Source organism: Hemiscyllium ocellatum, chromosome 11, assembly GCF_020745735.1.
Source record: "Hemiscyllium ocellatum isolate sHemOce1 chromosome 11, sHemOce1.pat.X.cur, whole genome shotgun sequence".
Lineage (NCBI taxonomy): Eukaryota > Metazoa > Chordata > Chondrichthyes > Orectolobiformes > Hemiscylliidae > Hemiscyllium > Hemiscyllium ocellatum.
This window is the reverse complement of record NC_083411.1, coordinates 22,743,925-22,760,488: the sequence shown is the minus strand read 5'-3', so window position 1 is coordinate 22,760,488 and position 16,564 is coordinate 22,743,925. Positions and strand designations below refer to the sequence as shown.

General features: G+C 40.4%; 1 protein-coding gene across 4 annotated transcripts in view; it reads left to right on the top strand.

The window, feature by feature from the left end:
- Nucleotides 1–13,820: 13,820 nt before the first annotated feature.
- LOC132820130 (cytokine receptor common subunit gamma-like) overlaps nucleotides 13,821–16,564 on the top strand; it is a 59,954-nt gene continuing 57,210 nt past the window's right edge. For 3 of the 4 annotated variants that reach the window (XM_060832066.1, XM_060832067.1, XM_060832068.1), the window contains exon 1: nucleotides 13,821–13,952. In XM_060832066.1, the coding sequence (XP_060688049.1) occupies nucleotides 13,844–13,952 (109 nt within the window). In that variant the 5' untranslated portion in view covers nucleotides 13,821–13,843. The remainder of the gene's footprint in view (nucleotides 13,953–16,564) is intronic. The other variant, XM_060832069.1, reaches the window with a different exon arrangement.

Genomic DNA, 16,564 nt, shown 5'->3' with positions numbered 1-16,564 from the left:
CTACCAAACTGTGCAGGTTCTGATTTGATTATAGGGCCACACCTCATCCAACTGCAGGGATAGCTCCAGCACAGTCACTAATGGGGAAAAGACTCTGCACCAGGTTAAATGTGGTCTTCCTGGACCCAGGTGGGGAGGTATGTGTGAAACAACATCAGGAATGCCAATGCTGGACACAAGACCCCACTAAGCGAGAGAGATAGTTTACTTCAGGGGATGAATTTTGGGGTGTAGGAGCCATGGGAGTGTCCCTGTGTGAGTCAGAAGCATGATTGACTGGAAGTCAGGCCTAGTGACATGTAAAAGTTGGGTAACTGCTACAGTCCTGAACAAGCACATGAACCACCTGAAAGCTGCAAACTCGCAAATGGTGTGGAAGCAAAACGTCCCCAGCTCCTCAACAGCCTTTCTTCCTGTGCTGAAACCCATGGGTGCTCCCTCTCTGTCAAGTGTTGAACATACCTCAGAATCTGAGACAGGCACAATGAATGTCGCCATCTTGATTCTTTGTTGCCTGAAGAGGAGCTGGATTAGTGTCAAGGACTCTCCATGTGTAAATAAAAGGTGAGTTGGTGATGGGTTTCTAGCCTTTGTGGAGTTATTTCAGTGGTATTATTGCTATCTATAAAGAAGTAATGTTCTGGTGACCTGGGTTCAAATCCTACCATGTTAGATGGTGGAATTTGAATTCAATTTTAAAAAAAATGCAAATAAGACTTTAATGATGAGCAGGAAACAATTGTTGGGAGAAAACCTATCTGGTTCACTAATGTGTTAAGGGAAGGGAATCTGCTGACCTTACCTGGTCTGGCCTCCATGTGACTCCAGGCCCACAGCAATGTGGTTGCCTCTTAACTGCTCTCAGGAGAATTAGGGATGGGTAATGTATGTTGGCCTGACCAGTGGTGCACACATCCTGCGAATGCGTAAAAAATCTTCTGGAAGAACTTTCCAAATGATTGAGCTGCCTTGTCAGACTCAATGCCAGATGTCTCCCATATTTTCCTCTGTGGCTCCATTTCAAGGTTTGAAATTTATTGCGAATGCTCAGTGAGATTGTGAGAGTGATCTGAGGAGACTGTGAGAGCGCGAGCACAGCTTTTATAACTCGGGCTTGGAGGCTATTGCTGCCTTTGAACTCTGGACCCCAAATTTCCACTTGTGCCCCCTTTTGAGGCCTGACTATGACTTCGGAAGCCATGTCCAAGTGTGCCAGAAGCCTCTGCCCATTCTGCATGAATATGTGTAAGGCAGTGATGAAGCAGGGTTAGACACAGGGGCTACCAGGGTGAATGAAACTGATATCACTCTCAAAGCCTGTGTTAAATGCAGGAAGAGATTCAATGAGCTCAGTAAAGCAGCAAAACTGACAGCAACCATCAGCCTCATACCTCTCTTTGTGTCTCGACAGCAGCTCTCAATAGTCCACTCACCCACTGTCTCATGACTCTCAACAATTCCTTCCGCATCACTATATCTTTCAATCCACACTAAAAAGAGCATGTTTAAAAACACTTCACTGCTCCATCCAGACACATTCACCTCTCTCTACGTAACACATTACCATCATTCTCATTTTGCATACAATAATTACATAGCCAGCTATTTCTCCCATCACAGTACAGTTTCCTTTACTTAAGCACTTTCCCAATTTCATTCCTAGCATTTTCTAGCCAACAATGACTGTTGTCTCATCATTTTCCATACTTAGCTTCTGAGCAGTCACTTTTTAACTCTTGCCCTCTGTTGTTTTGGGCTTTCCCATTTAAGTTAGCATTTTTTGGGTTTGCTTTCTCTTACCATTAGAATTAAAGTGTTCATTTGTACTTGCGTGTGTACAACTTATCATTTGTAAGTGTTGTCTCACATATTCTGTAAACATTCCATCATTTAGTTTAACCATTCCCTGATAGTATCTGTCCTGCCTGTTTTCTAATCACATCCACCAACTTTTTGTTGGGTATCGCCCATCAGTTCTGTAAAGACCAGCCTTTCCACTTGGCACAGTTTACTTGTGCAGCAGCACACGGGGAGCTCTTGCTGCATATGAGCAGATGCAATATCAGTGCCTGTGACCAGATGGACTCCTACGTTAAAATGGACAGAGGCAGCAATGACAAAAGGATGGGAGGAAAGCAGGAAGGAGAAGGGAGGAGGTGAAGGGAATTAAAAAAGGGAGTGGGGAGAGTGGCAGCAGGTCAGAGCAGTGGAGGCCGAGGATTCTGAATATATAATGATCACATAAGCAGATGGACAACTTGCACAATGAGAACATGGGAGGTGACTTCCAGATTTCATATTACAGGCATTGGTCTGTTCAACTGCATTCCAACTAACACATGGCACAGGTTGTATTTAGAAAATGCTGCACTTGAGACCTTTTCCTTAATAATCTTCCCGAAATCACCTACATTACGCATGATAGACCTTTGGTCCATTTCTACCTGGAACACCTCTATGAGTCTATGAGTTGGCTGCATACAGTTGGTCACTCTCACCTGTGAATCGGAAAGTTGTGGATTCAGCCCCGAGCTGAGCTGATACACCACTGCAGTGGTGTGTGGAAATGGCACCTTTAGATGAGATATATACCTGAAGTCCTGTCTGCTTTTTTATTTGATCACAAATGTGAGTATCACTGATTAGACTAGCATTTATTGCCATGCCCAATTTCAGAGGGTGGTTCAGAGTCAACAACATTGCTGTGAGTCAGGCCAGATGAGGATGGCGGATTTCCTTCCCTGAAGGACATTAGTGAAAGCAGTTTTTTATATGACTATCTCAGAGATTTCATGATCACCAATAGGCTTTTTATTCCAGATCTTTAGAAAATTCAAATATCACAAACTGCCATATTGGGATTCAAACCCATGTACCACTGGACCAGAAACATTTACTTTGTTTTTCTCTTTCCAAAGCTGCTGAGTTTTTCCAGCACTTTCTCTTTTTTGCCCAGAATATTAACGCTGGGCTTTGAATTACTGGTCTTTTGACATTACCACCACGCTACCACCTCCTCTGTTAACTCAATGTAGAAAATTCCATTTCGGAAAAGAAGCAGGATGCAACCCCCCATTAGTTTTATGGGTATTTTATAAACAATTTGATCCGTAAAACCTTAAGCAAGAATCCAATCCATAATATCACAGCTTGGCTTCTCTTTCCTATCTTGCCTGCTTCCTTGGCCAGTTGTATTGCTTAGCATATGGCACATCCTCATTTGGTGCAGCTGTGTATTGAACTGTCTTATTGTCTGTTGGAGACCACTAGCATTGCCTGTTCCTTTACTACTACCTGATCATTCTTCCCCACCCCTTATTAACAGAGCTCCTTCTCTCCAATATACTCAGAGACTCCTTTCCTCCTCTAAGCCCCTCAAAGTTCCTGCTAGCATATGAACTAGGAGTATAAGTAAGCCACTCTGTCCTTCCATCCTACTCTGCTCTATGAGAAGAGCATGTCTGATCTGATTGGTCCAAATTCCAAACGACATCTGATAATCTTTCACTCCCTTTAATTATCAATCATCCATCTACTTCTGCCTTAAAAATATTCAAGGACTCTGTTTCTTCTGCCTTTTGGGGAAAAGATGTCCATAGACTCACAACTCTCTGTGAGAAAAATAAATTCATTTCATTCTGGCCTAAATAGGTAACTACCCATCACTGTTTTTAAACAGAAAGCCCTAGTTCTAGATTTTCCCAAAAGCAAAAACATCTTTCCAGATTCATCCTGTTTCTCAGTTGGGAAGAAGGGTCACTGGGCCTGAAACATTAACTCTGTTTTCTCTCCACAGATGTTGCCAGACCTGCTGAGTTTTTCTAGCTATTTTTGATTTTGTTCCTTGGGACCTTATACTGTATGTGTTAATCAAGTCACCTCTTTCTTTTCTAAACTCCAGTGGATACAAGCCTAACCTGCCCAAACTTTCCTAAAAGGACACTGGCTCCCTTTCAGCTATTAGTTAACAAACCTTCTCTGAATTGGCTCCAACACATTTACATCCTTCCTTTATAAAGTGACCAATATGGTACACAATATTCCGGATATGGTCTCACTAGTGCCCTGCAAAACTGAAACATAATCTCCCTGCTTTTTTGTTCAATTCCTGTTGTCATAAATAGCAAAATTCTATTAGCTTTCCTAATTTCGTTATACCTGCATAATAATCTTTTACGATTCATTCATAAGGGCATCTAAATTTTTCTGCACTTCAGAGAACTGCAATCTTTCATCACTTAGACAATATCCTTTTTTATTCTTAATGCCTAAATGGACAAATTTATGTTTTCACACATTGTTCTCATTTGATGATCTTTGTCCACTCACTTAGTTGATTTATATATATATTTTTGTAACTTCCTTCCTTTCTCTTCACAGTTTCCATTCCTATCTATCTTTGTCATTAGCAAATTTAGAAAGCATGATTTTGGGCCCTCCATTCAGGTCCATTTATATAAATTGTAAAAGGTTGATCACCAAGGATTGATCTTTGTGGTATATCATTTGTAACATCTCACAAAGTGGTCTTGTCATCCGTTAGAACGTCTCTCTCACTCGTTGTGTAATGTGCAGCCAAATACTCACCGACACCAAACAGTTCAACACTGAATGTCTCATCCCGATTGAGGATGCTGCTGGTGAATTCTTCCAAAGCCTTTTGTTTGAAATCTTCACATTGTTATGAAAGAGTTCTCCAAGTGAAATCAAAATTCCCCTTTTAAAATCCACCAATTTCTCTCCTCCAGAAGTTCGTTCATCTTTCTAGAAGTGATTATGTTAGTTAACTGCTAACTGGCAGTGGGGTTTGAATGCCACAGATAGCTCTCTATACTGTAATTATAGTAGCAAGCTTAACTTTCTGAAATGTCCCAGTCATTCAGGCAAAGAATCCAATAATGGCCCACTTGTATTGTGTTTCTTGTTTTATTGTAACAGTCGTTCACGTTAAACCATCTCAAGACATGTAGTACAATGCTATTAGATTAGCAGCTTTGGCAAAGGCTGTGACATTCTTTTGTTAAGGCTGTGTTGTACTTTTAGCACTGTATGTCAGCTCAATTGTAACTCCAGCTGTTTTTAAACTTAATTCCCATGAACTGGATGTCATTACTGCACAAAGCAAGAGTAAATATCTTCAAGAATTAGGAATCTCATTGTCATTTATACAAAGCTCAAAGTTCTCTGTCATGAAGAGGTATAGCTTGAGAGCCTGGTGGTTCAAGCATGCACTTCAGAAGCTCTGCTCAGTAATGTTTGGCATCTACAAAGACATGGACATGGCAGTTTCAGAGGACAATTGCTGAACTGAGACTCGGAATAAGCATGTTGCCTTATGAGGAAGGATTGAGCAGGTTGGGCGGTTTAGAAGGGTGAAGGCTAATTTGGTTGAAGGTCATAACATCCTGAATGGTCTTGGCAAGGTGGACATGGAATAAATGTTTCCCCTTGCGGGTGAATCCAGAACTAGAGAACATTGTTTAAAAATTAGATGTCATCCTTTTAGGACAGGAATGAAATGTATGACTTTGGAGCTCCCTGCCTCAGATGGCAATGGTCATTGAATACTTTTAAGATGGAGATAGATAGTTTCTTGTCAGGCAAGGGATCATGGATTATCAAGGTAGTCGGGAATGTGGAGTTCGGCACACAATCTGATCAGCCATGACTTTAATAAATGATAGAGCTGGCTTGAAGGTTGAATGGCCTATTTTTGCTCCTAATTCCTATGTCCATGCACAGGACACTAAATTGTTCATCTGTGAAGCTTTACATGGCCCAGGCGCAATGCTGTGCTAGGCCTTTTAGTGTAATGCTGTTGTTCTGGTCTTCCACTACCTTCAAATCACTAATGGATTTCCCTGGACCTAGTTTACTACCAGTTTAGGTTGTGGTTGGAGTCCACTCAATTTTTGTTCTGGCACAGACATGGCTCTCGCTGCAGCGATGTGCCCATGCCCAACATAGACCGTACTTCCCACCGAGAGCTAAAACTGTCTCTAGAGAATTTAATTACTGTTCCTGCAGAGCTTACTTACAACAATGTAAATCTTCCAACCCCATACAAAATAACTGAGTTTCTTGTTTGCACAGGTCCAAGAAATGCTAGGTCAATTCTGTTTGATTAGATATTAGATTACTTACAGTGTGGAAACAGGCCCTTCGGCCCAACACGTCCACACCAGCCCTCCAAAGAGCAACCCACCCAGACCCATTCCCCTATATTTACCACTTCACCTAACACTACAGGCAATTTAGCATGGCCAATTCACCTGACCTGCACATCTTTGGACTGTGGGAGGAAACCAGAACACCCGGAGGAAACCCGCACAGACATGGGGAGAATGTACAAACTCCACACAGACAGTTGCCTGAGACAGGAATTGAACCCGGGTATCTGGTGCTGTGAGGCTGCAGTGCTAACCACTGTGCCATCGTGCTGCCCACTAGAGAGCGGGCTCCCGATCTCTGTGCCCACTTTAAGTTGCTGTGCCATTCCCACTTTGCTGCTGGCTGATCTTGTCAGTGACAGGAATGCCATCTTGGAAGCTGTGCTAGCACTTGTTTGCATATCACGGGAATGTCAAACCTGACTGAAGTCATTCCTGTTACAAATATCTCTCTCAATCCCAATCCCCTCAACCTTCCACTTTCTTTGGAGCATGGATTGTGCCCCTTTTCATGTTAATTCCAAGTTCTGGAAAGAAACAGAACCTCATGCACGATCATCTTCAAGTAGACTCTTCTGAACTTTCCACGTTAAGGATAATTTACAAAGCTTAATTTATACAGAAGCACATCTTATTTCACATGTTAGCAGCAGTAATCAACTGCAAGCAAAAATTCAGTCATTTCAATAAACAATAATTACCATTGTTTTGTATTCCCCTTTCAAAAACAGTCATATGAGGGTGGTCTAGTGGATCTCTTGATTTATCCTGGGTTTCAGAACATTTGTCCAAACATTTATTAATGTGCTAAGATTTTTCCAGTACTTGTTTTATTTGTTAAATTGTGTGCTTCTCATTTGAAATGTAAATAATACCTTTTATTTCCACAGATATGCACAAAGAAACATCAGCTCACCTCCATATTTGATGTAGATGAACATATCCTCTTGCTAAGTCTCCTGAGTGGGTCAAATTTCTGTTTCCTTCCCTGTGCCAATCTGACATCGATAGCTTTGTGACATCAAGCTGATGAAGTCATCGGATGAGAAATGCAAGATGTTAGCAAGTTGCTTAAGAAACAATTACAAGACCATGCAATAGTTTTTTTGCAAACTCTTTCTGTAGTTATCATTTAAGCACATAAAATGAAAGAATCCTCCTCGCATTGAGTAATATAGGTCAGAAAAAGTTAGTTCTCAGCAATTACGCAATTAGAATTGGTAAAAGAAAAGTTGGAAATATTCAGCAGTTCAGACGCAGTTCAATGGCATAGGTAGAGATGGGTCCTTGCTTTTTTTTATTCATTTGCAGGACTTGGACATTGCTGGCCAGGCCAGTATTTATTGCCCAGTTTAGAATCAACCAAATTGTTTTGGGTCTGGAATCATATGTAGGCCAGAACAAGTATGGAAGGCAGATTTCCTTCTCTAAAAGACATCAGTGAACCAGATGAGCTTTTCCAATCAGCAACATTTCCATAGTCATCATTAGACTCTTAATCCCAGATTATTATTGAATTCAAACTCCATGGTAACATTTGAACCTGGTTCCCCAGGATATTATCTGGATTAAAAGTCTAGTTGTGATATACTAGGGCATCATTTCTCCTTGGAGCTGCGTTGACAATAGTTTCATTTCCTTTTATTGTTCACTATTTGTTGCAAATCGATATTGTTTTAATAATTGCAGTCAAAATGAAATTTCGTAGTTACTCAAATTCGTGAGCTTCTGCCAACCAAATTCAAATTAGGAATACGTTATGCAAAGCTGAAATTTAAATTTAAATTGTTGATAGTGACAAGCTATAAGTTAATATTAAAATTAGATCCAAAATTCAAACAATACCGGCTAATAGTTTACAATCTTGATTTCTAAAGGAAATTGGATGGGCTCCTGACAGATTTGTTGAGCGACATGGGATAAACTGAGTAGAATGGGGCTGATTGGCTTGCTCTACAGAGAGTCGGCATGGAATTGATGGGCCGAAGAACTTCCTTCTGCACCTTTATGACTAACCTTTGGGCCCTTGAAGTAAATAAATACAATCTGATGCTTACATATATTATGTGTCAGGGATATTGTGCATTTTCAGGGGAATGTGGACGGCCATTGTATGATACAGAAGGTATCAGGATGTATGGACAATGGAGAAAGCAAAAACAATGAGCAGGAGGGCAGAAAGGAGTGATTGCTGAAGGGACAACTTTGGTCACAAGCCCAGTGATATCAGGCTGAGTCTAATGTTTCTCCACTGCTGGACTTATTAAAACCAGTGGGTGATTTGCCTACTTATAAGCAGTCTATCCCTGCATCCAATGCAGTTCTAACAGCTGCAGGACTAGCATCTGTGGCCTATCTGACAGTGAACATTTGAGGTCCTCATGTGGCCGGTTAATGCCTGGTGAAGCACCTTATCCTCGCCCCACTGCAACTAAACTGGTTGTAGGAGAGGTCACACCAAGCAGCTAGCAAGGCAGTTTGCCTAGTATAGGCTGGGGGCAGGCTGTCCTTGTTAAAGGGTCCTTTGTGTTTATCAGAGATCCACACCCTCCCCCAGAGCCTTACTGCTCTGGGTTGCTCTACTCATGGAGACTTGAATTCAAGTCTCTGCACCCTTCACCCACTAATTGGGGTCAGAACTTTGCCACATTTGAAATCCTCATTTAATGTCGCATGCATCTGTCTCTCGTGGATGGATAGCCATTGGCCTCCAAATGACCAGTTACTGTGAGCTGTGATGTAGAAGGGTTAAATATTGTGGCCAGATTATTCAAATGCAGTCAGCTATTAAATGGCTGTGGAAAAGCTGGTGTTCCCAAACTATTGGCATCTACGGCAAGGGTAGGGGATAGGGAGGCAGGTGCCTACATCATTCATCCCATTAACTCTGAAATGCAAAAAAAGTGTCATTATAAGGTATGCTGTGTATCCAGAACCTACTCCATTGCCCTTGAAAAAAGGGACCAATTTTACGAAAGCTTACCCTAACCAGCTATCTTCTAAGTTATACAAACTCTGCTTCTATTTATTACTGCAGGGTAACTAACAGGCTAGTTGATAGGCTTCAGGATGTGCAAGGTGCACTTTCCTTCCAAGTGATAGAGGTCACTGGTTTCAGAGAGAGATGTTGATGAGTAGGTGCCTCTCCATAACATTGATGATGACACCTTCCATCACTTTAACATTGATTGATAAAAGTCCACTGGGACAATTATTGGTTGCAATAGATTTGACCTGTTTTTTGTGGATCATCTACAAAATTTGAATGGTTCATCAGTTTCATACGTTATAATTTCAAATGATATTTTCTGTTCTTGGTTGCAACCATTTAAATAACGAAATGGCTTACCCCCGTCTCTCATCCCCATCACATTGATTAAATCTCTGATCTAAATCAAGGAGCGCAGAGAGTTATTTATCATCAAACAATTTAGAAAAAATAAAAGTAAAGAATGAAAACACAAGCACTTTACAAATTTCCTACAAATATCCAACGAAGTATAAAATCCAGAATGCAAACCTCATTTAGATATTGAACAAACCTCCAACTTTTTGATGAAGCATTAAATACAAAGTCCCAACTACCCTCTCAAAGACATCTCAAGCATTGCATGATATTATTCAAAATGGACAGGATATTTCACCCAGTGCCCTGGCCAATGTTTATTCCGTGACAAATATGAGTAAAAAGAGAAGAGGAACTGACTACATGTTCATTTACCTCACTGCTGTTTGTGAGTCTGAGCAAAATGAATACTGAATGCCTTGCAACAATGGCTAAACTTAAAATTATGTGTAATGAAAGGATTTCAATAATCTGCAAGCTATAAGAGATGCTGCAGAAATCCATGTTATTTTGATTCCATAGGTACAGTGCATCATTTTAAAACAAATTTGTTCTCTTTTATTGATTGGAAATCACGTTGAAAGAGAGGCACATGTTAATTACCTCTGAATCTGCCTATTCTACAAATCCTATACTCAACATAGCAGTGTGACTTCAATTAAATCTCCATTAATGAATAAATAAGCCTCCAAAGATCAGACTTGATATGAAACGTATTAGATTAAATTAGCCATTCCAGTTTTATTTTGCTGCACAGCAGAATAGGCTCATGGTTCCTTTTGCATAATGACTACAGAATACTGTGCTCTATACAACCAACCAGTCTTAAAGATGACAGTGAGACCACTGGATAAATGATCTTAACTAAGCAATTCAAAAGCCATTCACACCCATAGCAACTTGAGGAGACTTTTTAATCACCTATAAATTCACAAAATTAATTTGTGCCACTTCACCTTCATGTTTAGTCTGTATATCTGAGTTTACTTACATTTTCTCTTCCTCCTTGCCTTCTGTTTTGAAGCTTCATTGTAACAAAACTATGGTACTGGCAGCCCACCAACTCTTCACCCAAATGATTGTTATAAATTTATGAGTGTGGTCAGTGAGCATTGCATGTTGTTCAACCATGAAGGGCATCACAGACTAGCCAATGTCTCTGTCATTTCCCATAAGGAGATAATCCATAATGTTGTAGCAGAGACTAGCTATATTAGATTCCAGAATAACACTGTCTCATTATTATACTGAATGATGCCTCAATTCTCCTTTCTTATATAACTTGTTTATGACATATGTTCCTCATTCCATTCTTAACGTTACCTTAAGTTTTCTTTAAATCTTGAACCACTTAAAATAAATTAAAATAAAGTAAAATAATCAGATGCTTTGCATTTTAATGGACAATTTGTGAAAACTTTCCTTTATTTCTCTGAAGGAGAAGAGGAATGAGAACTAACAAAGTCATTTTGGTTATGATATCATGATGATACATTTTGAAACATTTGACATTGAGGGTTACTAAGTTTTCAGAACAAACAACTACCACATGATAACTGTGCTCCAAATCACATTAAGTAAAAGTTTTTAAAGCCCAAATTCTAATATCTAACACTTCTCATGATCTTTTCCTTGGAACCAGAAATATGCTTAATATGCTTCCATTACTCTTTGAATTTTAATTTAATATTTGCAAAATCAGGGGAGTTTAGGATCACTAAACAAATGTGAGGTTTTCATTCAAACAGAAGTAATGGGATTCTCTATAAAATCCCTCTACTGTGAATCTTTGCTTTCCAACCTTTGATGAGTTTAACATTCTTCAGTCTAATCTGGGCATCTTCAATACAAGAGGCATTTGAAGCTAAATCACATTGCAGCTGCTGGAAGTGGTGTGAGGAGAGTACATGATAATATCTTTCCATCCCTGCATTTCAAATTCCAGAATTGCCTTTGGCATCTCTCCTTTGAATTGTTCACTGCTGTGAACTGTGAAATCCAAAAAGCAGTGAATGGGGTTAGGCAGATCATAGAATTAAATGATTAGATTACCTACAGTGTGGAAACAGGCCCTTTGGCCCACACCAACCCTCCAAAGAGTAACCCACCCAAACCCATTTCCCTCTGACTAATGCACCTAACACTATGTGCAATTTAGCACGGTCAACTCATCTGACCTGCACATTGTTGAACTGTGCGAGTAAACTGGAGCACCCCGAGCAAACCCGCACAGAGAATATGCAAACTCCACACAGACAGTCACCCAAGGCTGGAATTGCACCTGGGACCCTGGCACTGTGAGGCAGCAGTGCTAACCACTGAGCCATGGTGCCACCCTGCTTGGATTATGGTTTGGGCATCCTAAGTACAGAGAGGTGGGAAACATCTTGTTACAGGGTGGCATGGTGGCACAATGGTCAGCACTGCTGCCTCACAGCGCCAGGGTTCAAATCCTGCCTCGGGCAACTGTCTGTGTGGAGTTTGCACATTCTCCCCATGTCTGTGTGGGTTTCCTCCGGGTGCTCCAGTTTCCTCCCACAGTCTAAAGAAGTGCAGGTTAGGTGAATTGGCCATGCTAAATTGCCCGTAGTGTTAGGTGAAGGTGCAAATATAGGGGAATGGGTCTGGGTGGGTTGCTCTTTGGAGGGCTGGTGTGGACTTGTTGGGCTGAAAGGCCTGTTTCCACACTGTAACTAATCTAATTTCTTTCCATTCATGCTTACATCTGGCCCTGTCATGCCTATGACAGTCACTTAGCTCATCAAGTTTGCAATCTGATTCTGGTTTGACAAATACTGAGCATCTGGATTTAAACTCCAAATTTAAACTCCATTTGAGCATGCAACTATAGTACACTTGGAGTGAGAATGTTGGGTTTTTTTTAGATTAGATTAGATTACTTACAGTGTGGAAACAGGCCCTTCGGCCCAACAAGTCCACACCGACCCGCCGAAGCGCAACCCACCCATACCCCTACATATACCCCTTACCTAACACTACGGGCAATTTAACATGGCCAATTCACCTGAACCGCACATCTTTGGACTGTGGGAGGAAACCGGAGCACCCGGAGGAAACCCACGCAGACACGGGGAGATTGTGCAAACTCCACACAGTCAGTCGCCTGAGGCGGGAATTGAACCCAGGTCCCTGGCGCTGTGAGGCAGCAGTGCTAACCACTGTGCCACCGTGCTGCCGAATTCTGCCGGGTTCTGAATAAAGTTTCCAGTGAAGAATCTTCACTGGTATCTCTACTTCATGAACGCACATTCCTGGAACTAATGTTCTGAGCTGGTGGTTAGTGGGCTGTCAAATGGCGGTATTGGCTCACTAACATCTGTCCACTCTCTTCAGTAAAATCTCAGCCACAAATCAGTTAAGGTGGAGACATGGTCAAATTAATTTTGACGCTCAGTACAAACTGTTTCAATTGAATCTTATCATTAGTCAAACTGTTAACCAGGAAAAGTAAACATTAAAATCTATTAAAATGGAATTTTTTTTTCTTTATTATTTTACCAATGAAGACTATATTTACAGAGCTATAGTGAAGTACAGGTACATGGCTCTAACTAAACAGTTCTTTCAATGATATGACTGGCACGATGGCTTGCTTCTTCTTCTTTGTATGATTTTATCCTTAAATGGAGAAGGAAGAATTTATTTTAAGCGCTATTTGCAGCAAAATTACACTATATTTATGAAGAATAGATTAAAAATTTCACATACATGGCTTAGAAAGGATTTCTTTCCTTGACTGAAAACAGTATGGTAAACGTTTTTCCATGATAGTGATTCACTTTTCTCTGCAGCACTTCAAAAAATTCTCAACATTTAGGCTTAAAAATAGAGATTAAGTTAAGTTTGTGGGCGGCACGGTGGCACAGTGGTTAGCACTGCTGCCTCACAGCGCCTGAGACCCGGGTTCAATTCCCGACTCAGGCGACTGACTGTGTGGAATTTGCACGTTCTCCCCGTGTCTGCGTGAGTTTCCTCCGGGTGCTCCGGTTTCCTCCCACAGTCCAAAGATGTGCGGGTCAGGTGAATTGGCCATGCTAAATTGCCCGTAGTGTTAGGTAAGGGGTAAATATAGGGGTATGGGTGGGCTGCGCTTCGGCGGGTTGGTGTGGACTTGTTGGGCCGAAGGGCCTGTTTCCACACTGTAAGTAATCTAATCTAATCTTATACTCAGGCACCATATGCTGGACAGCAAAAACAGAACTGAAAGCAAATCTTCCTGAAACAGCAAAATTAATTTAAGGATGACAGAAAATGAAAGGAGAAGAAGATTGTATATAAAAATCTCATTTAATAAAACAGTGTTAGTATGACAATGGCTGGAAACTGCTTCTTGAGAGTATCAACATGGCTGAAGCAGATTTATCTGCCCTGGCTGATTCTTTTATACAATCGGGAAGTACATGCACAGTTAAATGGTAAGTTAGTTTTTGCTGATTTATTTCTTGTTTCTTGTTTAACCCCACAGTCTGATGAGGAATAAGCAACTTGGTTAGATCAGCACACAATTTCATACATACATCCTCAAACCTAACTTACAATACTGGAAAAGGTCTGGCGAAGAATCATGCATCACTGAAACATTAATCTATTTTTTTCTTCCAGATAATAATCAACTTGCACTTTTCCAGTAGGTTGTGTTTTCATCTCTGATCTTCATAATTTATAGATGTACTTGCCACCTTAAAACTGAACTTAGAATTTCGTTGCATGCAATACTTTTTAAAAATTCTATAGCTTAGATGTTATTAATGTTAATGATAACGTGTCTTAAAACAGGCTTTTATCTATTCCTTCAACATATTGATATTTGAAAAGAATAGTAGCACCTCAACATTATAAATTCAGTTTTAGCCTAAACATTTATGAAAAGGAATAGATGCTTTAAATATTCATTCACAGAATGTGAGAGTTGCTGGCTGGGCTAACATTAATTGCCCAACACGAATGGTCCTGGAAGAGGTGGTGTTGAGCTACTGCCTTAAACTGTTGTTGTCCATGAATGTGGAAACAGCCACAATCCTGTTAAAAATCACACAACACCAGGTTATAGTCCAACAGGTTTAATTGGAAGCACACTAACTTTCGGAGCGACACTCCTTCATCAGGTGGCATCTCCAAATCACAATCCTGTTAGGAAGGGAATTTCAAGATTTTGACCTTGTAACAGTGAAGGAACAGTGGCACAGTTCCAAGACAGGATGGTGTGTGGCTTGAATGGCTACAAACAGGGTGAACATTGTTGATTTGGAATTATAGCTTCCCTGTTCATTGGGTTCAGAATATTTACTTGTAGCATAATAGGAATGCTAGAGTGAACGACACATTTGATTAAGTGGCTTCTGTGTAAAATAATGGATACCTTAAATTAAGTTTCAGGTTTGAATGTAATTGGAGTGTTTGGATAATTTATGCTTATAACGTTATATGCATGTATATAATATGCATTGGACAGCACTGTGGCACAGTGGTTAGCACTGCTGCCTCATAGCACCAGGCCCCGGTTTGATCCCACCCTTGGACGACTGTCTATTTGGAGTTTGCATATTCTCTCCGCGGGTTTCCTCCCGATGCTCTGGTTTCCTCCCACAGTCCAAAGATGTGCAGCTTAGGTGGATTGGCCATGCTAAATTGCCCATAGTATCCAGGGATGTGCAGGCTAGATGGATTAGCCATGGGAAATGCAGTGTTACAAGGTTAGGATGGGGTGGGTCTGTGTGAGATGCTGTTTGGAGAGTTGGTGTGGACTCGATGGGGTGAATGGTGTGATTTCACACTGTAGGGATTTTATAATTCTATGAATGTTGGGCGAGAGTGGGGTATAGGCCAAAATCTAACTGAGCCTTTTGTCTACATTCAAAGTCAAAATTGTAATTGATGGAGGTATTGATGATACAGTTTTGATATAATGAAGATATTACAACATTATATTTTCTTCCTGTTATTCCCTTTATTATGGGTATATATTCTCTATATTATTAGTATTATTGTTGGGTGATGGTGGTGAATGGTTCTGGTGACATTCTTTGTATTTTATCAGCAAGCACATGTATTGTTTCACTGCATAGCATCGACTAATTTTCTCAAAATAACTCCATATACAGTCATTTTTCTGTATCTGTGAGGATTCCATTCCTGAGGACACCTGCGAATGATGAAATTCACAAGTGTTTAAAATAGGTTAAAAATCATGGAAATGTGAGTTTTGCCTGCAGATGTCAATTTTCGTTATTATTTATTATTTGGTGTGATAGGCAAATTCACAATTTGTGATTTTGCACACACAGAGGATTTATTTGGCTGTTGTGTACAGGTTATCAGGACATGAGGAAGAAAATAAATCAGAAGATATAAAAGACATGTAAGAAAGGCACTATTATAATAATCATGAGGGACTTCAATATACAGGTGGACTAGGAAAATTAGATTGGTAGTGGATCTCAAGAAAAAGACTTCAGGACTTCAGGAAGTGATGTGCAATGAAGCAAATTTGATTAGGGAGATTAAGGTGAAGGAGCCTCTAGGGGGCAGTGGCCATAAAATAGGAGAATTCACCATACAGTTTGAGATGGAAAGCTGGAATCAGATGTAATGGTATTACAATTGAGTAAAAATAACGACAAAGACATGAGGGAGGTGTTAGCCAGACCTGAATGGAAGGGAAGCGTAACATTGGAGGAGTTTCTGGAGTAATTCAGGAGTCACAGCAAAAAAAGTCATCCTAAAGAAGAAGAAACATACTAAGGAGAGGATAAGGCAAGGGAAGCCAGGGACAGCATAAAAGCAAAAGAGAAAGCATACAACGTGGTGAAGATTAGTGGAAAGCGAAAGGATTTGCAAGCCTTTAAAAACCAGCACAGGATAACTAGTAAAGCAATAAGAGCATAGATGAAATATGAGAGTAAGCTAGCCAGTAATATTAAAGAAGATTGAAAGTTTTTTTAGATTTCTAAAGATCAAGAGAAAGGTAAGCATGGACATTGGACAATTGGAAAATGAGGCCAGAAAAGTACCAATGGGGAAGAAAGAA